General features: G+C 40.1%; 1 protein-coding gene across 3 annotated transcripts in view; it reads left to right on the top strand.

The window, feature by feature from the left end:
• The first annotated feature begins 367 nt into the window (after window positions 1–367).
• Window positions 368–22,804, top strand: part of tnk2a (tyrosine kinase, non-receptor, 2a) — a 29,068-nt gene continuing 6,631 nt past the window's right edge. For 2 of the 3 annotated variants that reach the window (XM_063874045.1, XM_063874044.1), the window contains exons 1-16: window positions 6,548–7,048; window positions 8,099–8,261; window positions 8,353–8,423; window positions 8,604–8,810; window positions 8,996–9,145; window positions 9,233–9,328; window positions 10,376–10,557; window positions 10,677–10,803; window positions 10,968–11,114; window positions 12,018–12,112; window positions 12,543–12,737; window positions 13,424–13,515; window positions 14,117–14,161; window positions 14,253–14,488; window positions 20,407–20,610; window positions 20,685–21,304. In XM_063874045.1, the coding sequence (XP_063730115.1) occupies window positions 6,932–7,048; window positions 8,099–8,261; window positions 8,353–8,423; window positions 8,604–8,810; window positions 8,996–9,145; window positions 9,233–9,328; window positions 10,376–10,557; window positions 10,677–10,803; window positions 10,968–11,114; window positions 12,018–12,112; window positions 12,543–12,737; window positions 13,424–13,515; window positions 14,117–14,161; window positions 14,253–14,488; window positions 20,407–20,610; window positions 20,685–21,304 (2,747 nt within the window). In that variant the 5' untranslated portion in view covers window positions 6,548–6,931. Of the gene's footprint in view, window positions 564–2,996; window positions 3,101–6,547; window positions 7,049–8,098; window positions 8,262–8,352; window positions 8,424–8,603; window positions 8,811–8,995; window positions 9,146–9,232; window positions 9,329–10,375; window positions 10,558–10,676; window positions 10,804–10,967; window positions 11,115–12,017; window positions 12,113–12,542; window positions 12,738–13,423; window positions 13,516–14,116; window positions 14,162–14,252; window positions 14,489–20,406; window positions 20,611–20,684; window positions 21,305–22,804 lie in introns of those variants that run through there. The other variant, XM_063874046.1, reaches the window with a different exon arrangement.

The following is a 22,804-nucleotide window of genomic DNA, read 5'->3' as shown; positions in this document are numbered from 1 at the left end:
GTATTGTCATCAGTAGGTAAAAGTATGTTTTTAAGAGCAAGTATTCATTCGAATTTCTGTTGGTTCAAGATTTAAATATACAGTACAGTATTTAGTTTACATTAAGACTACATTTTATGACATTAATATCAAAAAAGGCAACACTAGTGAAACTTATATCAAAAGAAGATAATAAAACAAGTGTCAATATTTAATTATATGACACCTGTGCTGTTTCTGGTGCCGATTAGGCTTTTCATAATCGCGTTGAACTCGTGCTTTTAGTCTGAAGGCTGAGTCCGAATAGGAAGTGCAATTATTGTGGTGATTTGGAAAGCACTTCCGCCGCTCTATGTGAGCGTGATGATGTTACGCACAGTGACGCTCATTAACTTGGACAGGCGCACTGAGGAGCATCCAGGAGTAAACGGAGGAGGGAGATAACGGTTCCGCCGAATTTAAAAGGTTCCCCGATAAACACAGCGGCTTCACGCCGGACTGCAGCTGCTGAGAGCGGCGGGCAGGACAACGACTAACCGCAGGAAAGGGGACTGTTCTCCAGCGGACCTGTCTTCACCTTGCAGGTTGGTAATTCTGCAAGAAACCTATACAATCGTTGGTATGCTGGGGTTGTCTTTTGCAGCTTGATATCGATACATGATAAATGCGACATGTTGCACTGCATCAAAACACAATAAATGAATCCATAAAATAGATCTATTTTGTTCAGGAGATAAACTGATGTGGTGAGATGTTCACTGACACATAATGGAGCTGAGGCTAATCAGCTTTGGAGGGCAGACATTGACAGTGTAAAGCAGCAGCCGAATCAATTCAAATCCATTCAGTGGAGATTACAGCTCTTTACCATGATAAACATCCCAGTGGACACAATTTTGTACTCTGGTTTTTAGCTTGATGCTTATTGCTGGATACTGATATTGTTTTGTTTGTAATGTGTAATATGTTTTTCACCGTGAGTTTCAGTTTCTATTCGGACCTGGAGTCAAATCATAATTATCAATGTCAATCCTATCTCAAGCCCAGGAAGATTTTCTCACACACAAAGTATTAAACGATTCTATTATTTGGTTCTTTCCATTTGGATTTAGTTGCAAGTCTTCTCATCATGAAAAAACGAATAGATGAAATCTCACAAAGCTCCCAAAGTTATGAAAGATGTTTTTTTTAAGATATAAATGTGTGTCAGGGTTAATCCTTAATTGTTTGCATGCGAATCTAAAAGTATTTAAATGACTTCTCTTAGTGTTGGTGTAAAAACAACAACAACACTGTGCAGCAATGTGCAGCTGGATAATACTTCTGATGTTTCAACACTGCTGTGTCTTTAGCAATATTGGCGTCTCAAAACCTTGAAAAGAATATAAAGTAATGATTCTATAACCCCAAACAAATTCCTAGACAAAATACACAATCTCTGTTTGTCAATTTATATACAGTACAGATATTTAGCTTTACATTAAACTATTTTTTGATTGAATCAAAAGGAACACTAGTGAAACTTATTCATAAAGGTCAATAATGCAACACAGATGTCAACAGTGAAATTGACCCTGCTTTTGGCCGATTGGGTTCTAAGCGTGAACGGCTTTAGTGCAGCGCCCGTGGAAGGCAATTATTGTGGTGATTTGGAGATGCGTCGTGAGCTTGTTCAAGGGCGCTCATAGGCAGGGCCTAGGAGGATGGAAACGGGGATCGTCTCCAATTAGAGTCCACTACCACGCTTCACGTGACTGCAGTCGAGGGGGACAGAACGAGGCACTAACGTCCAGGAAAGCCTCCAGCGGACCTGACCACCTGCGGTTGTAATTGGCAAGAACATATGACATCTTTGGTATGCCTGCAATTTTCGTTATTAAATGGACTCACTGCATAACACCTTGATTTACAGTCTGTTTTTTGAAAATGTGTCAGGTTATGACAATACTCTGGCTATACTTTGGAGCAGTTGCGTTTTACGAGGTCAAATCATTCGTGGGATTCCTCTTTATATAACATCACAAAAAATTCTGACTTGGATTTCAGCGACTTTTGGTGTACAATATGTTTGTTTTAATGTTGATGTCACATGTTTATTCTTTGACGAGCAAAACAACACAATAGTGAATCTATCTAAGGCAGGCAGTTTAACATGCCAGTATAACTTATAAGGTTTTACCATTGATTGTAGCAAGGTCTTTCACTGAAAAACGCAATCAGATGAATCTCACAAAGTCCAAAGTTATGAAAAATGTTTTAAAGATATAAATGAGTGAGGCTGCTTTATCCTCTTTGCATAAACTCAAGTAGTTAAAGCACTCCCTTGTGTTGCTGTGAAGAAGGACGAACAGTGCAGAAGGGATGGCGCGGATAACCAGATTTTCAAAACTGCTTTCACTAAACACATTTGAAATTCGTTAAAAATGAAACAGAAGTAAGTAACTCGAATCTCGACCTCCAGAAAGTCCTAAAAAAATACATCTCGACTTTTGTGCAGACCTGATACGAGAACGACCTCTACAAGGATGTATGCTAAAATTGTTCTTTTTGCTGGCGATGAGCCTCTTCTTGTGACCGCTCAACAGCAATGCCACATTAAGGTGAAATGGTTTCTCTACATTGTAACCATTCTGTACGCAGTGAGCGGTTTGCACTATTGGCAGCCCGGGGAGCAATGGGTGACCGGCGGATTTGTTGAATGTGAGGCCACCATGAGGGCAGTAGTGTAATTGAGAACAATCTAGGTGCAGTCATTTATATTTGTCTGTTGGTTGACTTAACGGTATGCGATTGCAGTCAATAAATACTGAGCCACTGCTGGAATTAATTGTGATAAAATCGTTATGGACTCTTTAGTCACATTGTTGTTTTAAGACACTGAATAGAGACTTGGGTTCAGCTTGTTTAAATTTGGTCCACGGTATGTTGAATATTTCAAGCAGTTTACTTGAATTATTTATCATTTGAGTGAGCGCTTGTCATTCTCATTTCCCTGCTTGTTTTATGTGTGTATGTAGATGCGGGTTCTCTCCATCCATGGCCTCCTCCAGGTGACCTCCAGTGACCTCAGTCACTCCTGACTGCAGCTTTAAACCCTGATCAAGCGGCAGACTTCTGCAGGGTAGGACCAGTTAAACACACATACTGTAAGAGATTATCGCAGAAGAATGCATTTCTGTACTGGCTACACTGACGCCTTCATAAGTGTACCTCAGACGTTTTCTTTTTTTAAATGTATTTATTTTTTATAAGAATATTCTTCTTATAGTGACAGATATACGGTGGCCTACAGGTGCAATGGATTATCAAGACAGTGGTTGATTAAAATTCAGTTAATTGTCTAATCAATAGTTTAAAATAACCAATTTGGCTCAAATAGTCAACCAATATATTTGTACGGTGGCTGACGGGTGCAAACGTGCTACAATGCCCAAAACAGTTCTATTAGGAAAGCCTCACTGCAGCTACAGGAATCATGCAGTTATGAAAACATGCACAGCTTCTGCAAAAAGCGCTGCAGAAACAAAATGCTGCTAATGAAAAAATTCTGCAAATACAAAATGCTTGTAGAAAATTCAAAACACATTCATTTGTAATATACAAACAAAACACTTATGATTATGAACAGGCAAACTCTGTGAGAGTGACAGTTGGGGATTATAAAGTTTGCATAGTTTCTGAAGCTGCAGCACGTTTCTCCTAATCAAAATGTTTTGGGCCATTCGATTAGACAATTGACTGAACTTTGTGAATCAATCACTGTCTTGATAATCTATTACACTTTTCAGTAATTATCTGGAGAAAAAAAATCCAAGTTTTATCCGACTCCCGCTTCTCAAATGTTACACAAACACCATTTTCTAAATTAATTAATTCAGTCGAAAAATATTAAACATGAACAACTCTGTCTCTAAACCAATCGAAGTAGAGTGCTTGAACTTACATTTGTGATACCTTTAAGAATACAGTCTAAAATTGCCCGATTGGCAATGAATTGGCAAGAATCAGAATCAGAAATTCTTTATTTGTTCCGCCACGGGGACATTTATGGCATTACAACAGAGAAAGTAAAGTTTTGATTAAAGTGAAAAGAGTACACTTAACATATTATTGAAATGACAATATATCGAAAAATAAAATAATAATTGTACATTTTTCAAACACATACATAAGGACAAGGACAATGTTCACACACATAACAGAACAGGACAATAACGTGTGGGGTAGAGGGAAGGGGGTTACCGTGTCAATTCAATTTACGCATGCACAGGGCGTTAGCAATACATGATTTGTTTCATAACATAGATATATTTTCATTATTGTTAAATAAATACATGTATATATATTCTTCCTGTTCTTAATTAACTTTCTCAATTTGTCTCACTCGTTTTATTTATTTTTAGACCATATCAAATATTGAAGTAGAAGGTAATCCTTATACAAACTGTAAATAAATTGAAAGAAAGAAAAGTGTGTATTGAACAACGTTTTACATCTTCAGGCAGTGTTATTGCATATCAGAGATATTACAGTCCTTGATTGTATATTTAAACTGTAAATATAACCAAAGTACAAAACGTGGCCCTAAAACGGCTTGGTGTCTATATTTAGTCAGTGGTCAAAGAGGGTGGACAGTGAACCAAGAAAAACAGGAATCTGGATGCACAATAAATCGTCATCCTTATCATACGGAAACACATTACTGTATCTAACAGTCCTGACTGACTCTCAGGTATCAGATGCTTTGATGACAACAGATTAGCAGTTGTGCTCCACACCCCATGCCTGTGGATCTAAATTTAGCTTTCCTATATTTAGAGCGTTGGCCTCGATAAAAGTGAAAGCTGTGATTTTGTTGTTCATTTAGGCCAGGGATGAACACATACATAAACACACATGTGAAATGTACAGGAATATATTATATATATGCGAGGGTTACCCTGTCTTTGCCTTCAATATTTAAAATGTCTTGATTCTAATGCCCAGTGGAGGCTTAAAATTAAAGCCTCACATTTTTCATATAATTTTTCACAGTAAATCAGTTAAAATAATTATATTCCAAATAAAGCTCACAAGAACAGGCAGATCAATTTGTATGTGCCTTTTTGGGCCGTGTCTAGAGGGCATTCGTAGCAGTGAATCAGCTTTTACAAAATATATTGACAAAAAACACATTATTGCTGTTGTCTGACTGTGAAAGTGTATCTGGGTGCCAAAATATCCTTTTGTTGCATTAATCTGTGTTTAATAATAATTATAATAAAGCTTTATTTATATAGCACTTTTCATACAGCACATGCAACACAAGAAATTCCCCTCAAATCAGATGTTAAGACCTTTTCAGACACATGCAGCATAGCAACCAAATATAACATTTGAACAGGTTGAGAGACACATTGAGGTAACAATAAAATACAATAAAATAAATAATGATTCCTCTCGAAATCGAATATAAAACGCTATAAAATAAAAGTAAAAATACATGTAAAATAAAAAAGATAATAATAACAAAACTTCATAATTATAATAACGGTCAAACATTTAAAAAATTGAAAGACCAACTTGAAAGGAAATGTTGCTATTAATTAAAACTGTTAAATAAATGATATAAGTTAAAACCCTTTAAGCCTACCTATAAAATAAATCAAATTGTATAAAAGTAAGTACATATTAAAGACTAAAAGACCATTTAAAATGGTGGTGTCGCAAATATAAATGTTTTCTAAAAAGATGTGTATTTAGCTGTCGTTTAAAAATGTCGACTAAGTTGGCCTCTGATATTTCCTGGTAGGGTGTTCCACAGTTTGGGAGCGTAGTGGATAATTCATATTATATTAATATTATGTTGACCTTGTATTTATTGTTTTCGCTGATTGATTGTAGCTTTTCCATGGCCATCTATCCCATAGTAGCTAAGATATCTTTGTCTGGACCCAAGACATGGACCAAACAACAGACGGCCTTTGTTATTTTTTAGCATAACTAGCTACTAGCTAAATAAATGGATTTCCCCCCAAAATCGTTTCAGTATGGCTTAATTTTTTTAGTTTGTTGTTTGGTCTTCAAATAAAATAGAACAGTGTTTAAATTAATTGTTTTATTGTTTATTTAACAATAAGATCCGAAGAAAGACCAGGACATGTTTTGTCAAACCAACAGACCAAAACCACAGACCAGAACCACTTACGCATGACAAAACTAAAAATATTTCTAAATGAAACCAATATTAAAAATGGTTGTGCAATCAGTTGAATGCTTCCAACGCTGATTTCCCTTGTTTAAATGTACTCCATAATATTCTGCTTGTTTGGGTTGGTGCCAAGCATAGCTGTGATACCATCTGCACGTCTGCATCCATCAAATTATGCTGGGAACCGTCTCCCTATTATTCCTCTTCAGCCTGGCTAATGGCCACTCATCCATTCACCCATCCATCTGTGCACCTATTTGTTCTTGCATTTTCTCCCATCCTTCCTCAACCATTTCTCCCTCTCTCTCTCTCTCTCTCTCTCTCTCTCTCTCTCTCTCTCTCTCTCTCTCTCTCTCTCTCTCTCATCCTCCTGTTAGAGCTGCTGAATTATTTATCATCAGACAGTGGGCTCTGCCACTGAACCAGAAGGAGATTGGAGAGCTAGAGAGAGAGGAGGAGATGCGGAGAATAAGCGTAGAATGGAGGTGTCCGACACCGCTGGAAGCCGTGAGTCAGCAGGGAGAGAAAAACCCAGTGGGAGGGAAGATTTTATAGATAGCTTTAGGTGATACGGCTGGAGACAGTGGCGTCAGATGCCCCCGTGTGTGTGCATGTGCGTATCGATTTAGCAGAGAAGGTCATGGAGCCGAGAGGAGATTAGCCAACTAGCCTCAGAGCACGGCAGCAGAGCTAACACCTCCTCTGAATAGCAGCTAGACACAAAAAGGAGACAAGGCGAAGGACGAGAGGAGCTGCCACACTATGGGGGAGAGCTATATGTACCAGCGTCTCCCCTACACCAGAGGAAAGGAGGAGGGGGAGGATGAGGACGAAGAGGAGAGTGCCGGGAGGATTAGAGAGAGTGTCGGGGGACAAATGGTAAATGGGAAGTTGTGGCATGCCATGATGCTTCTTCTCTCTGTGTGTTTGTCTGCAGATGCTGTGCTAATCAGTGTTATAAAGAGGTGTGTGTGTGTGTTAGGATCCAAGTGTGTTTGTGATCATGTGTGTATTGATTGTGATTGCAGGGCTATAGTTTGATTTTAATTCAAATCAATCGTTTAGTTCAACTCTCCACAACTAGGGCCCAGCTCCTCAAATGCTGCTAAACCAATCCAGGCTAACATGTTTTTACCCGCATCATCATCAATCTTTTTTTTTATCCGATCTTTTTATGTTCTTTTAAAGCGGTTTGATTTGTTAATCCTTAAGGAGGTTATCTTGAGTTAAAGGTTACATGAGCAGAGAGTTCAAACCAGGATCAGAGGTAATTTAATTAAGTCAGTGCTGATCATGTGATGGTGAGCAATTGAGATGTTTGTGTAGGGAACCACCAGCATGCACTGCAGCATCATATTAGTGGACACAAGTCTAATTTTATATGTATTCCTAAATTGTAAAGTATGTCAATGTATTCTTAATGGTCTTTATTCAATTGTTTGACCATCAGAGAACTATGACATGTCATTTTTCTTTAGTAAAATGTCCTTCTCTGTACATAACACTCTTAACATTTAAATAATACAAATGAAAATTGAGCATAAACGTTTATAATGCTATAGATTTTTGTATAGATTGATCTATTTTTGACATTCTAGATCCCCGAAAGTAAGGACACATTGACAGCTTTAAATAAAAATTGGACATTTTATTGTTTCTGATCAATTCCTCCTATGATATATAATGTAGGACATCATGTTTGGATCCAGATTCGTGGAAATAAAAATTGGACTTGACTAAAAAGATAAATTCAAGGGAAAAGCTTAGCATTGAGTATGGAAACATAAAAAATCCTTAAAATAAATCTATCTACCAGCGCCTGTAAATGTCAAAAATGGTCATGTTTAGGCACACACTCCATGTGTATTCAACACTGGCTTTTTGTCAATGCATCTTATATGGTGATACAAGGTAAATGTGTGTGTGCAGATGCAGAGTGAGGAGGGGACAGAGTGGCTGCTGGAGTTGCTGACGGACGTGCAGCTGCAGCAGTACTTCCTGCGGATCCGTGACGAGCTCAACGTCACGCGGCTCTCCCATTTCGACTATGTCAAGAATGAAGACCTGGAGAAGATTGGCATGGGGCGCCCTGGTACTTCCCATCATCACCTGTTCCCGTTTTACTCTAGAACAGAATACGATTGTAAATCTCCATCAAAATCTTTTTTTCCTGATTGTGTTAGGTCAGCGGAGGCTTTGGGAGGCAGTCAAGAGGAGAAGAGCTCTCTATAAACGCAAGTCCTGGATGAGCAAGGTGCAGAACCACTCCGTCTTGCAAACAGACACACACAACCATAATCACATACATATTTTTTTACTTGAATATGTAATTCCTTGGATTTGTTTAGATGCATTAATTAATCAAATAAAAAATCTATCTCTCTATGACACATCCAATTAAACCCCTCATCAGTTTCTTCTCCTGTGCTTGCAGGTGTTTCCTGTTAAACGACCTGACACCGACCCCCAGCAGCCCCTCCCTCAGGGGGCATCGTCCAGTTCGTCTTCAGCCAATAGTGAGCCGGCAGCCTCACTCACCTGCCTGATCAGAGAGTCGGAGCTGCAGCTGTTTGAGCGGCTGGGAGATGGCACGTTCGGGGTGGTGCGGAGAGGAGAGTGGACCGGACCCAACGGCAGAGTGGTGAGACACAGAAGAGTGTAAAAAACAAGGAAACAAGTGTGCAAAATGTATGAAATTTAAGCTCATCTTGGCTGATTCTGGTTCTCTTCTTCAACATTTCAACAAAACAGGTCCAAAGGCAACATTTGAAGACAGTTTATTCTCTTTGTCCAGCTGACAATGCTTCTCCCCCTCTGTGTTTCTAGTTGTCGGTGGCAGTGAAGTGTCTGAAGGCCAGTGTGTTGGACCCTGATGCTTTGGACGATTTCATCAGAGAGGTGAACGCCATGCATTCACTGAGCCACCAGAACCTGATCCGGCTCTACGGCATCGTCCTCACGCAGCCCATGAAGATGGTAAAACACACACTCTTACTCAAAACAGTAGAAAAATTGATGAGCAGAGTGTTTTATTTCCAGAATACCGTCTGTGTTTGTGTGTAGGTGACTGAGCTGGCACCTTTGGGTTCTCTGTTGGATCGTTTAAGGAAGCGACAGGGTCACATCCTCATCTCTTCTCTGTGCAACTACGCTGTACAGGTCAGTTCCACACCAAAGAAAAACACGAATAGGGGGAAATGGAAGTGATAAACCCTCAATTCCAGTAAGAAAATGATATAGAGATACATGTAAAATGCACTGAAAATATTGTAGGACAACTTATGTGTCTCTATTGTTATTTAAGGTCATGCACACATTTGTATTTAATGATCACTTCCGGTGTTTGTCAAGTGGGTGTGGTTTGTTTGTATTTAGTCCACCTGATGTTTGCCAGCAACTAGTATGACACAGAGGGGGAGCTGGCTTGGACATTTTCTGTTGACTGTTTGGTCCCCTTTAAGTTGTTGATTTATTTGAGTTATTACACATCGTTAAAGCTATTACTTCAGTACGGACCCTTTTAATTGAATGTGTCAAAGTGAACACATAAAAACTCAAACTAGAGAAAAAGTTGAGCTCATAGGACTTGATTTTACCATCCCTTATAATAATCGGTACCTTCTTGAGTTGATGAAGGGATAATTAAAGTCCTGCATTTAAACACTTCACTTGAAAAATGAAACTATTAGCAGAGAAATATTATCAAAACGAACAGTCGTCATAACATTTTCCCTTTTATTGTGTGGCTATAATATATGATAAAGATATTTTAAGTTGTGCTCATATTGATGGCCAAGTGACTTGGCTTGGGAACTTGAAGGTCAACGGTTCAAGTCCTCGAAAGACCAAATGCTAGGTGTCCGAGGTGTCCTTGAGCAAGGACCGTTCCTTACACTGCTCCCCGGGCGCCGTACATAATGGCAGCCCACTGCTCCTAACTCTAGGATGGGTCAAATGTCAAATGTAAATTCCCCCTCTGTGGGACGATTAAGGGTATTATCTTCTTTGTTTACTGTTTTACATCTCTAGCAGTGCTACCAATATACGTTTGTTGTGTGTTATTCTAAAAAGTACATTATTTCCCTCTGAGATAAAGTGAAGTAGAAGAATAAAGATATAAACAAGTAAAGAAAAAGCACTTAAAATGTAAACGTATGATCGTACTGTAGTTACATTCCACCACTGTCTCTTTCTGTCCGTGGGTAGGTGGCGTGCGGCATGGCCTACCTGGAGCAGAGACGTTTCCTCCACAGAGACCTGGCCGCCCGCAACGTCCTGCTGTCCACCAATGAAATAGTAAAGATCGGGGACTTTGGCCTGATGAGAGCTCTGCCAACGCACACCGACCAATACATCATGGAGGAGGGCCACAAAATCCCTTTCCCATGGTGAGAGGAGCATTGTGGTCGCACTGGTTGAAAGAGTTTTGGGGTTTTATTCATAGTTTTCTTTCTCTCTGACATTTTCTGTGTCTGTTTCTCTTATCTTTGTCCTTGTTTCTCTCTAGGTGTGCTCCAGAGTCTCTGAAGTCTCGTAGTTTCTCTCATTCGTCGGATACCTGGATGTTTGGGGTCACTCTGTGGGAGATGTTCACCCATGGACAGGAGCCGTGGCTGGGCCTTAATGGGAGCCAGGTGCATGCGTAAACACACTCGCATAAATTAAAGTTTTGGATAAAAAACAAATTCTTGCATATGCTGATTTCTGAAAAAGACCCCAAAAAACAATTTTAGCTTCTCACAATTTGTAAAATTCCCCACACAATAACTATTTATGTTAAATATGTGTCCATTTGCAGATTCTCCACAAGGTGGACGTGGACGCTGAGAGGCTCTGTAAACCAGAAGACTGTCCTCAGGATATTTACAACGTCATGCTGCAGTGCTGGAGCCCCAAACCTGAGGACAGACCCACCTTCATCGCCCTCAGAGACTTCCTGCTGGAGGTTAAACTGATTCTTAAGCCCTTTGCACAAACTGATAATGTAAACTCGTGCATGGTACTAAAATCTGATCTTAGGTGCATTCAGAAAGGTAGTTATATGTGCAAAATAAGATTAGAGGGAGATTATTACTCAGGTCCTTAACTAAAAATACTTCAAATGCTCTGGTACCTTTAAAAATATATAATTTTAAGAATATTAAAAATTCTCTCAAAAAAATTCAACATGAGAAGTAATTAATAACTAAAGAAGTACATATGAATTTAGAGAAATGTACAATATTTCTCTCAGAAATTTAGTAGAGAAGGAGTTTAACGTAGCTTAAAATATACTCAGTATTTTATAGATACTCAAGTAACATGAACATCACTTGCACACTACAACTCCTATATTTGGTCAAGCAACCCAAGCATCCTAAAACGTTCCAGATAAATGGACATTTATGACGATGATGTAGATCAGAGGTTGAAAAATGCAAACATTTGAAATGTAAGTGCAGTTTGACAAGAATCAGTCAGCTCGCTTTACCAGAACAATTACGTACACTTTTCAGCTAGAGTGTCCTACAACTACTGTATAGTTTTTGTGGTTTGTAGAGGAGATAAAGTTGGCTTCTAGCTGACATTATTAAACTAAATTACACATTAGTTTTTTCAGTACCTTATGGCAGTCATTTCATCTCATATTTCCGCTAAATGTATTTTCAAGTTCCAAAAGTAGTTGGACACCAAAGTGATGCAGCGGACAAATAAAGGACAAGAGAGGAAAAGCAAGTGGAAACAAATAAATCACCATTTAATAAAAATGACAGGCCGTGTGTGTCTCTTATGATCCTGCTGATGACAGTAATAAATCATCAGACTTCTGTAGCTTTTTTTCCTCTAACTGTAAGTGTGTGTTCCGCAGACAATGCCGACAGACATGAAAGCGCTCCAGGACTTTGAGGAGGAAGACAAGCTCCAAATTAAAATGAACGATGTCATCACCATCATCGAGGGAAGGTCAGTGTGTTATAATACACATGGATGTGCCTTCATTTCATTCTCATTAACAGAGCAGTATTTTAACACAATGAGTGGTTTGGAAAGTCATGCTTATGTGTGTGTCATTAACGTGGAATGAAGGTCCTTCCTATAAGACTACAAATGCAGCTTTTGTTGATATTGAATTCCTTGCTTTATTGAACATTTCATAATGCTGGCCAGTTAATGGTTCATTTAAGACACACACTATGTGGGTATTGATGCCCAAATCAAAACCCACAAGTAAGCAATTTTAGATTTGCCGTCATTTAGATTCATGTGACTCAGACAATCTGCTCCACTTAGGAAAGTCCCATTATTTCTGAATGATGTTGGACACAGATTACAGTCATGTGGTAAACAAAGACCTCCTTTTTATGTCTCTGTATGTCCTTGTATGTGTTTTCAGGGCAGAGCATTACTGGTGGCGAGGACAGAACAGGGGGACGCTGCGTATCGGTCAGTTTCCTCGTCACGTGGTGACGTCAGTTGCCGGTATGTCCGTCCACGACATCAGCAAACCGCTCAAACACTCCTTCATCCACACGGGACACGGAGACACAGACCCTCACAGGAGCTGGGGACATGCAGATCGCATAGACAGGTTAACAATACACACATATTTCACACACAACATGAAATAATAACGTAAATGAATAGATGAATGGTTTTATTTAGGGTTCAATACTAGCAGAGAAACAATCTGGTTATCTAAATGTTCAATTTGAAGTATTTTAGAAGCTTGAATGGCAATATTTGTGAGAAAAAGCTGAAAAAAATAGCTTATAAACTAGAAAGCATGTTGTAAAAGTCATCGATTGTTACTTCTTGTTCCTTTTAATCATCTTTTTACCCTCCCCGGCGTCTTGAACCCCTGATCTAGATCATGACTTTTCAATTGATAGAGTGGACCATATCAAACTACAAATAGTAATCACTAAATGTTTTGCAATGCTATTAAGCTTGAACCATCTGTATGTGATTCTGTAGCACTGCTTTTACTGTACCTCTCCACTGGAGTGCAGCAGAGCGTCAGTTCAGCAACAGATGATGTACTTGTTAAGCTTTTATAGGAACAGGCTTGACATTCAGAGCAACTCACATCTGCTGCGATAATAGAAAAAGTCAAACTCAAGCATTTTGACTGCTAGCAAAGTGTCGATATTGGTAACAAAAAAAATATTTATTGGCCATAGCAGTTTAAACAGTTGGTCTTATAAACTAAAGATGAATGTATTTGCAGCTACAGGTTTATTCCATTAAACCTGATTTACCTCTCTTCTCTTTCAGCCTGTATTTGGGGAACCCCATGGACCCTCCTGACGTCCTTGGCATGGACTCGGGCATCGCAAGGCCGACCAAACTTCCTAACCGTGCAAAGAGTACATTCATCCAAAACCTTTTTAACATACATTTAGTGGCATGTTAAGAACTCTTACTCAAGTGCCTTACTTTAGTATGCATCAGATTCATGTAGTATATTTAATGTTATGCAACTTATACATCTACATCGCTATAAATCAGAGGGAAATATTGTACTGTATCCCCCCAGCTTTATTTACTTTTCCAATTACAACTTATTTATATCTTTAATTAAAAGCCATGTATCTCCAAATGTTGTGATTTTAAGGTATTAAGTGTTTCTTTATGGGTTGAAAAAATATCCTACATCTTATGAAAGCTTATCTTGAATTAGCTTTGAAAGATATAGTCAAAAAGCGCATGAAAGGTGGACTTTGAAGAAATACATGGATTTCACATGAAAGTGACATATCAAACAAATGATTTATTATGCCATACAATTTAATTGTGATACTTTTTGGAGGTTTTGAGCATTTGCTGGACTTTTAATTTAGTAAGTGTTTTCACACCTCCTTTTAATTGGCTTAAAATGGTCCTACTGTAGAGCAATTATCTCATAATTCTTAGTCATTTTAAGTCACTATGTGAAGAAAGCTAATGTATAAACTCTTTTTTTTTTAGAGCAACCTCCTCCTCGTCCGCCTCAACCTGCTGTCCTGCTGAAGAGTAAGTGTTCCACAGTGATTGATTACAACCAACAATTTTCATTTAAATACATCCTTGAGTTTTCTGACTGGTGTTTGAATGTGCGTCCCAGAGCCATTCTACGACTCTGTGATCGACGATTACGACGACGAAGAGGACACCAGCACTTCTTCTGGCCTGAGGAAGCTCGGAGTGTCCCTGGGGCTCAAGCTGCGACCGTGGGAGGGGTCCGGTGTGCGCTCGGCCAAAAGTGAAGTGTCACTCATCGACTTCACTGATGACAGCTTCAGCTCGACCACGCCCTCGCCACTTACTGACATCCGGCAGCCGGATGAGGACACACTGAAGGTACTGTGAGAGAGAAATAGTAATAAAATAATAATAATAATAGGTTTATTTAGTATAGCACCTCTTACAGTTTGCTTCACAACAAAGAAGAAGAGAAAAAATAAGACCACAGAAATACGAATAAAATAAAAACATGTGCCAGAATTTAAGGTTTACATACAAAAAAAACCCACATAGAACGAAGAGTCCAAAAGGATACAAACTGAAGGAACAGAACACATCACACACATCTAAAGGAGACCAAAAGGCCAATTTAGTTCAGTTTTTTACTAAAAGCTTCTACAGAGACCGCAGACTGAATATCTGGAGGGAGAGAGTTCCATAGCGTTGGAGCAACAATAACCTTAAAATGAATTCTGAAACGGATGGGGAGCCAATGTAATAACCTTGAAATGGGTCGAAAAGTAGTTAGGATGTGAGATATGTATATGCAAGCCCAAACCAAAACAGATTTCTAGCTTCTGGGTTTACTTCCAGTATTCGACTCATTTAATATGCGCAGTGTTTTGTCCCCTTGGCCTCAAAAACCCACTCGACTTGTGACGTGACAAATGTTTGAATCCCTTTTTTATGGTTCAAAAAAAGTTCCGCAATTATCAAAACTAAAAGTGAAGACTCTTAGTTGGCATGCAAATGATATATTCCTCGATTTATGGTTTTTTTTATGACACATTAAAGTGTGCTAGTTAGATGCTAAACGTCTGCAAGTTTGGATCGGTACAACTTTTTGGACTTTGTAATTATGTTAATTCTTGTAATTTAGTTGCTGCATTTAGTTTCATAGCATATAGCCCACCTTTGAATCTTTAAATCGATGGACTTGTCTAGATGCAGTTTAGATGGAATGCTGCTGTGACGCTGTAATTACCTACAAGAAACGTTTGCTCAGGTTTTTCATGCCTGCCTTGAGTAGCCTACATTGTGTCTTCACAAAAGGTGTGGAATTTAATGGAACACAAATCACAATGAAGACATCCTTGCAGACTAAGTTGCTTAGGAACTTGGTACAAAGCCATTATGAACTTGATTGCAGTTCACGGTTTTAACAGTCTCTTTTAGAATGGTCTTCCAAGGGAAACTTTTTGGTCACAAATAGAAGGAAGGCTGACTGCGGAGCTACAGTGGGGCAAAAAAGTATTTAGTCAGCCACCAATTGTGCAAGTTCTCCCATTTAAAAAGATGAGAGAGGCCTGTCATTTTTACCATAGGTATACCTCAAATATGAGAGACAGAATGAGAAAAAAAAATCCAGAAAATCACATTGTAGGATTTTTAAAGAATTTATTTTCTAATTATTGTGGAAAATAAGTATTTGGTGAATAACAAAAGTTCATCTCAATACTTTGTTATATACCCTTTGTTAGCAATGACAGAGGTCAAACGTTTTCTGTAAGTCTTCACAAGGTTTTCACACACTGTTGCTGGTATGTTGGCCCATTCCTCCATGCAGATCTCCTCTAAAGCAGTGATGTTTTGGGGCTGTCGCTGGGCAACACAGACTTTCAACTCCCTCCAAAGATTTTCTATGGGGTTGAGATCTGGAGACTGGCTAGGCCACTCCAGGACCTTGAAATGCTTCTTACGAAGCCACTCCTTCGTTGCCCTGGCGGTGTGTTTGGGATCATTGTCATGCTGAAAGACCCAGCCACGCTTCATCTTCAGTGCCCTTGCTGATGGAAGGAGGTTTTCACTCAAAATCTCACGATACATGGCCCCATTCATTCTTTCCTTTACACGGATCAGTCGTCCTGGTCCCTTTGCAGAAAAACAGCCCCAAAGCATGATGTTTCCACCCCCATGCTTCACAGTAGGTATGGTGTTCTTTGGATGCAACTCTGCATTCTTTCTCCTCCAAACACGACGAGTTGAGTTTTTACCAAAAAGTTCTATTTTGGTTTCATCTGACCATATGACATTCTCCCAATCCTCTTCTGGATCATCCAAATGCCCTCTAGCAAACTTCAGACGGGCCTGGACATGTACTGGCTTAAGCAGGGGGACACGTCTGGAACTGCAGGATTTAAGTCCCTGGCGGCGTAGTGTGTTACTGATGGTAGCCTCTGTTACTTTGGTCCCAGCTCTCTGCAGGTCATTCACTAGGTCCCCCCGTGTGGTTCTGGGATTTTTGCTCACCGTTCTTGTGATCATTTTGACCCCACGGGGTGAGATCTTGCGTGGAGCCCCAGATCGAGGGAGATTAGCAGTGGTCTTGTATGTCTTCCATTTTCTAATAATTGCTCCCACAGTTGATTTCTTCACACCAAGCTGCTTACCTATTGCAGATTCAGTTTTCCCAGCCTGGTGCAGGTCTACAATTTAGTCTTTGGTCTCCTTTGGTCTTTGGTCTTGGCCATAGTGGAGTTTGGAGTATGACTGTTTGATGTTGTGGACAGGTGTCTTTTATACTGATAACGAGTTCAAAAAGGTGCCATTAATACAGGTAACGAGTGGAGGACAGAGGAGCCTCTTAAAGAAGAAGTTACAGGTCTGTGAGAGCCAGAAATCTTGCTTGTTTGTAGGTGACCAAATACTTATTTACTTAGTAATTTACCAATTAATTCATTAAAAATCCTACAATGTGATTTCCTGGATTTTATTTTCTCAATTTGTCTCTCATAGTTGAAGTGTACCTATGATAAAAATGACAGGCCTCTCTCATCTTTTTAAATGGGAGAACTTGCACAATTGGTGGCTGACTAAATACTTTTTTGCCCCACTGTAAGTCCAGGTTTTATTACAGTATCCATGCTTCTCACCTCCTACTGCTGCCGCCCTTTGACAGAAACGAAGGTTGCATTTTTCTAAAGCAGCACATACAGTACTCTTTCACATAATGTATTTCCACAGCTGTAATCATAGCATGAGGAGAGGTTTTATATTTTGCACGCCATCTGATCTCGTGTTTCCACTACCTTTAGTCCCTTTGGTTTCCAGTCCTACGCCATCCCACACAATAAGCAATTGTTCCCCCGGCTTTACATGACCTTAAAATACCTTCCCACTCTATGTGATCAGTTTTGTGTTCTCTCATGGATGTGTTCCAGCTTTTGACAAAGAAATGTCTTGAATACACTTTTGTCCTTGAGTACAAGGTGGGTACAGTGAAATGGATTTGCGCTCATTGATTAATCAGGTGCACATTCATGATTTACTGGCTTACTTTTCACAGTAAAATTCCCGCTTAACTTTTAGGCTTTTTCACATCATCTCAGCTAAGTTTGAGTTTGGGTGCAATATTGATATGTTGTTCATACTTGTTTATTACATAAATATGTCACTATGTAATGTGGAGAGGCCTTTGCTTCTCCCAGTCCTGCTGTTATTTCTCACAGTCTGAATTCACCCAGTTCTTTTGATGAGCTGTGACGTTTATGTTCTAGGTATATGATTAATGGTGCTCACCAAGGTTAATTCAACAACAATACTAAACTTAACCCAAAAAGTAAGGATATTTGTGTTGGGTAGATTATTTCTTTGTTGTACCAATGCTTCTTGGCAATAAATCTTATAGCGTTGGAAAGCCTGTTTTCTCACCTTTCAAATGGTGCCACATTTTTGAGGAACATGCATTTGTGGGAGGAGCAGCAGAGCTGAGTGTGTGGGTTGCGCCCATGAAAAATGTGGCAAATATCTGCCAAACAGCTTTTTTTGCTGTTGACTCTTTTGGTGTTGTTTGGTGGATTGGATGATTGAAGTCTGATGAAACAAGACATATTGGCAGCAATTGATTTAGTAACCATTTATTAATTTAACAAGCAGTCCGAGTGTGTGTTGAAGAACCACACACTTCCACAACAGTCTCTCCTCCTCATGCTGGCCAGCCCTGACTGCCCTTCACTGTCGTGCATCAACATGTGGAGGAACATTATGTTCAGCAATGAGTCACAGTGTGGAGAGGACGCGGAGAATGCTCTGCTGATTGCTGCACCAATAGAGTTGGAGTTGAGAAGAGGGAATGGCCTGCAGTCGTGACCTCAACCCCATTGAACACTTGTGGGATCAGTTTGTACGTGCTGTCCGTGCCAGAGTGACCAACACAACCACGCTGGCTGACTTGGGATAAATGCTGGTTGAAGAATGGGATGCCATCCCAAAGCAGTGTGTGACCAGGCTGGTGAGCAGCATGAGGAGGAGAGGCTGTTGTGGCTGTATGTGGTTCTTCCACACACACTCAGGCTGCTTGTTAAATTAATAGAGTGCTATTAAATATATTGTTGCCAATATGTCTTGTTTCATCAGACTTCAATCATCCAATCGACCAACCAACACCAAAAGAGTCAACAGCAAAAAAACCTGTTTGGCAGAGGAGATCACATTTTTCATGGGCTCCTCCCACAAATGCATGTTCCTCACAATTGTGGCACCATTTGAAAGGTAAGAAAACAGGCTTTCCAACAGTATAAGATTTATTGCCAAGAAGCATTGTTAGTTTAAAGAAATAAGCTACCAAACACAGATTTCCTTACTTTTTGTGTTAAGTTGATATTGTTCTCTTTTTTTTTCGACATACAGTCTGAAGCTGTCAGGTTTTAGGGAGGTTAAGAGGACCCAAACGCAGAATATGGAAGAGGTATACTACGTATAAAAAAAGCAAGATTTTATTTACAAAAAGCTGTTACAAAAAAAATAATACTGGGGAAGCAGGAAAAGTACAACAAAAAGGAAAAGTAGAAAACAAAACTATGATAAACCAGAAGGATGCAGGAGGTCAAAGGAACAGACAAAGCACATCCAAGATATGACAGAGAACACAAGGGGAAGCAAGACTAAATACACAGGGACTAATCACAAGACAAGACACAGCTGGGGAGGGGAGGCAGAAACATGAGGTGACAACAATGAGGCAATCAGACACAGGAGGGCAAACACAGGAAGTAACAACACCAGGAGAAACTGTGGCTAAGGCTCAATTCCAAACCACCCCCTACACACTACCCCTACACACTCCCCCTCCGCCTGTGCGTTCCTGTGGGCGGTCCGCCACAGTAAATGCCGCTTCAAACCAACGAGTGTGGAGGGGGAGTGGGATATCAAGCTATCAAGGTAGATATGGTGCAAAATGCGAGAGCTTGTTAAACCTGATCTGAGCTTGTGTGCATACATTTACACTTGTATAAAATATCCACGCATCTGTGAAAAGAAATTTGAAGTCACAGAAAAAAAAAACGTTTTGTAGCTTGTAGAAAAACAATGAATTTAGTGATGAAAGAAAAATATATATGTTTTCAATATATTTTCCATTACAACTGCAATTTGGTTATTACAACCTCTCAAATCAGTCATTACAACTTCACAAGTCTGCTCTGTGGCAGTATACATCGACAAATCTGCGGCCTTGACTTTTGCGACACTTCTTGTGATGAATGTGTCGCAAAAGTCATTTTTACTTGTAAATGTGGGGGAGGGAGGGGGGTTGGAGCGAAGGGGCATTTGAGAGGTTGTAATAACCCAAAAATATTAATTAGTTTTTGTATTTAGTTTCCTAAAAAAAAATTAATTAATTTAAAAAAAATTATTAAAAATGTATTAAAGATTTTTTAGAGTTTTATTTTAGTTAATATTTTATTTTTTGACCAAGAGATGCTGATTTGAGAGAGAGGAGTTTGTTCCAAAGCTTGCCGCTGTATTCACATCCTCCACCTGGAAGAAAGGAGCCTCATTCAGCTGCGAGTGCGACTACAGACGGAGTTCACAGAGTGGGAGTGGGTAGGGTGTGGTTTGGAATCGGGCCTAAATGTCTAAATAAAACAGGAAACTAAATACAAAAACTAAGATCGTGACAGAAGCTGGCCCCATGAGACACTGTTGAGGCTCTACTCCAATGTCGGCTTTTATATTGTATAACTTTCACCCAGTTCTGTGAGACTCTTTAGCACTGACTCTCAGAATCTGCAATCATCCCTCCCTCTCCTCTACAGGACACTCCGTCCATCCTGGACTGGCCTCTCCCTCAGCCATCTTATGACGAGGTGACTACGGAGCTCGAGGATCAATCAGTGGACCAGGAGGTGCTATCTATTAACAAGGGATTCGCTGAGGAGACCACGCCCACGGCCAGCATTGGTATGATGGGCAGGAGCGAGTCGCAGTCAGCTGACCTCTTCCAAGAGTTGCAGAGAGAGGTAGAGACAGTGATGGACACATTGTCTCAGTTTAGCTTTGTGGACACAGGCTAATATTTCTATTTTTTGTGTAGGTGATGGTGAAGCTTCAGGTTCCCATGTCAACGGGCCGCTCTCTCCCCTCCTCCCCGCTCCCGATGACCCTTGCTCCTTTTGGCCCCCACCGACAAATCTACCTGCCCCCTCCATCCCCTACCTACACCTCCTCCTGCCTGGAGGACCGTCCCATACTTCCTCCTCGCAGCCCGGTCCCCCCGTTGCGTCCGTCTAAGCGCATCCCCTCGACATTCACCTCCCACGCACAGGCGCGCCCCAGCTCCATCTCTATGGGCGACGTTGAAGACAAACCTCCTCAGATCCCTCCCAGAGACCACGCCTTCTCTCAGCCAGGCTCTCGCTCCTCCTCTCCACTCCCCCTGGTGCCGCCGCTCTCCTCCTACCCCGTGGCCCTGCCTCCTCCTCCTATCTCAAGCTCCCCACGCAGGGCTTCTGGACTCCTGGGCCCCCTTGTGTCCTCCCCGTCTCACTCCTCATCACATTCCTCACGGCAGGCAGCTAGTGGTTCCTCCTACTCATCCAGCTCCATACTGGATCCTCTTGCTTTTCGCGAGGGGCGGGGCCTGTCCTCACTGATTGACAGCTCCCAGAGTTCTGCTCCGGCTCCGTTGCCAGAGCGACCAGCTTTTCTGGAAAGGTGTGTTGCTGATATCAAACAATGTCCAACTAGCTCTCTATTAGCTATAATTGCTCATTTAGGGGGATTTCTTTCTGAGTTCACTTACCTTTTAAATCTTTAGCTCTTAGCTCATTCCAATTGTTCCTAAATTATTAAAAACCCCAAAACATGTCTGTGGCAGCGGGGTGTGGGTAAAGGCTGCTGGAGTGATGGGAGGGGCTCAGCCGGAGACCAGACAGCTGATCAGAATCAAGTCATAAGTCACTAAATAAAAGCATGGTTGTAACCTGGTTCTGGTCTCTTGCAGTAGGCTGGGTCCTGGAGGAGGGAACACAAGCCTGGAAAAGCCCTACCTGTTGAGCATTAGCAACCTACCTCATCTCCTTCCGACATTGTCCCGGTTCAGGCGCCACTATGAGTATACTCTGCTCACCCAGGGGAAAAATGGAAGGAGTTGAGGTAGGTTGTGCAAAAAACGGTCTAATCAGTCCCAAACGAAACACAAAAAGCAACATAAAACAGTCCACTATATGAACAGGAGTCAACGCTAATGCTCGCCAGGTAGGGCTTTTCCAGGCTGGTGTTCCCTCCTCCAGGACCCAGCCTACTGCAAGAGACCAGAACCAGGTTACGACCATGCTTTTATTTAGTGACTTATTACCTGATTCTGATCAGCTGTCTAATCTCTGGCCGAGCCACTCCCATCTCTCCAGCAGCCTTTAATCACTTTAACCACAATGTCTTATCACAGTTTCTGAACAATTTTGATTATTTCTCACAGTATGAGGTTATCTATCCAGGTGTCCTATTTTTTTAGTCTGCAGAGGAAATATTTATTTTGTTTATTTGGCTTCTAACAGCTACTAGCTTCTCCCTTTTCTTAAAATGAAATCATACCTATTACAACTGCTTTTTACAAAATCAAAACTAAATCAAACAATAAGTTTAAAACAGACAACAAATAATGATTAAAAGTATTTTATAGACACAAGGTAAAAAAAAAAAGACTGATCAGAGACTATTTAGATGCAGTATTTTATTTTGCCAGGTTTTTTAAAATAGATCATTAGAATCAACACAAAAAATAATAGTCTGCAACTGTATTCTACTATTAGGTGTAATTCCAATAAAAGAAATACACCATATTTTTATTAATAGCGTTTTTTTAAACCGTTTTGGATCTTTATATAGGTTTTTTTCAACAAGATCAAAAGGTTAAATTGAGATTCAAAGTTTATACCTAACCTTTCAAACAGAAACAACTGGCAAAGCAATGTCAGTGTCCGTTTACAAGCTGATTTGGAGCTTTTGATTATATTCTAAAATGTTCATAGGCAGCCAGTTAATCCACAGAGTATATATATGAAATACACAATTATATAAGCAAAATTCATATATATGGATAATAAACAAGTCTATACATTGTTAAATATTTGTCTGATGATGAAATGAAAATGCATATAGCATGGTTTTCAAAAAATATATCTATAATAACAAAAAACTGTCTCTCTTTTTGTG

This window comes from Eleginops maclovinus, chromosome 21 (assembly GCF_036324505.1).
Source record: "Eleginops maclovinus isolate JMC-PN-2008 ecotype Puerto Natales chromosome 21, JC_Emac_rtc_rv5, whole genome shotgun sequence".
NCBI classification, from domain to species: domain Eukaryota; kingdom Metazoa; phylum Chordata; class Actinopteri; order Perciformes; family Eleginopidae; genus Eleginops; species Eleginops maclovinus.
Note: the sequence above shows the minus strand (reverse complement) of the source record. Positions and strands in the feature narration are given on the sequence as shown.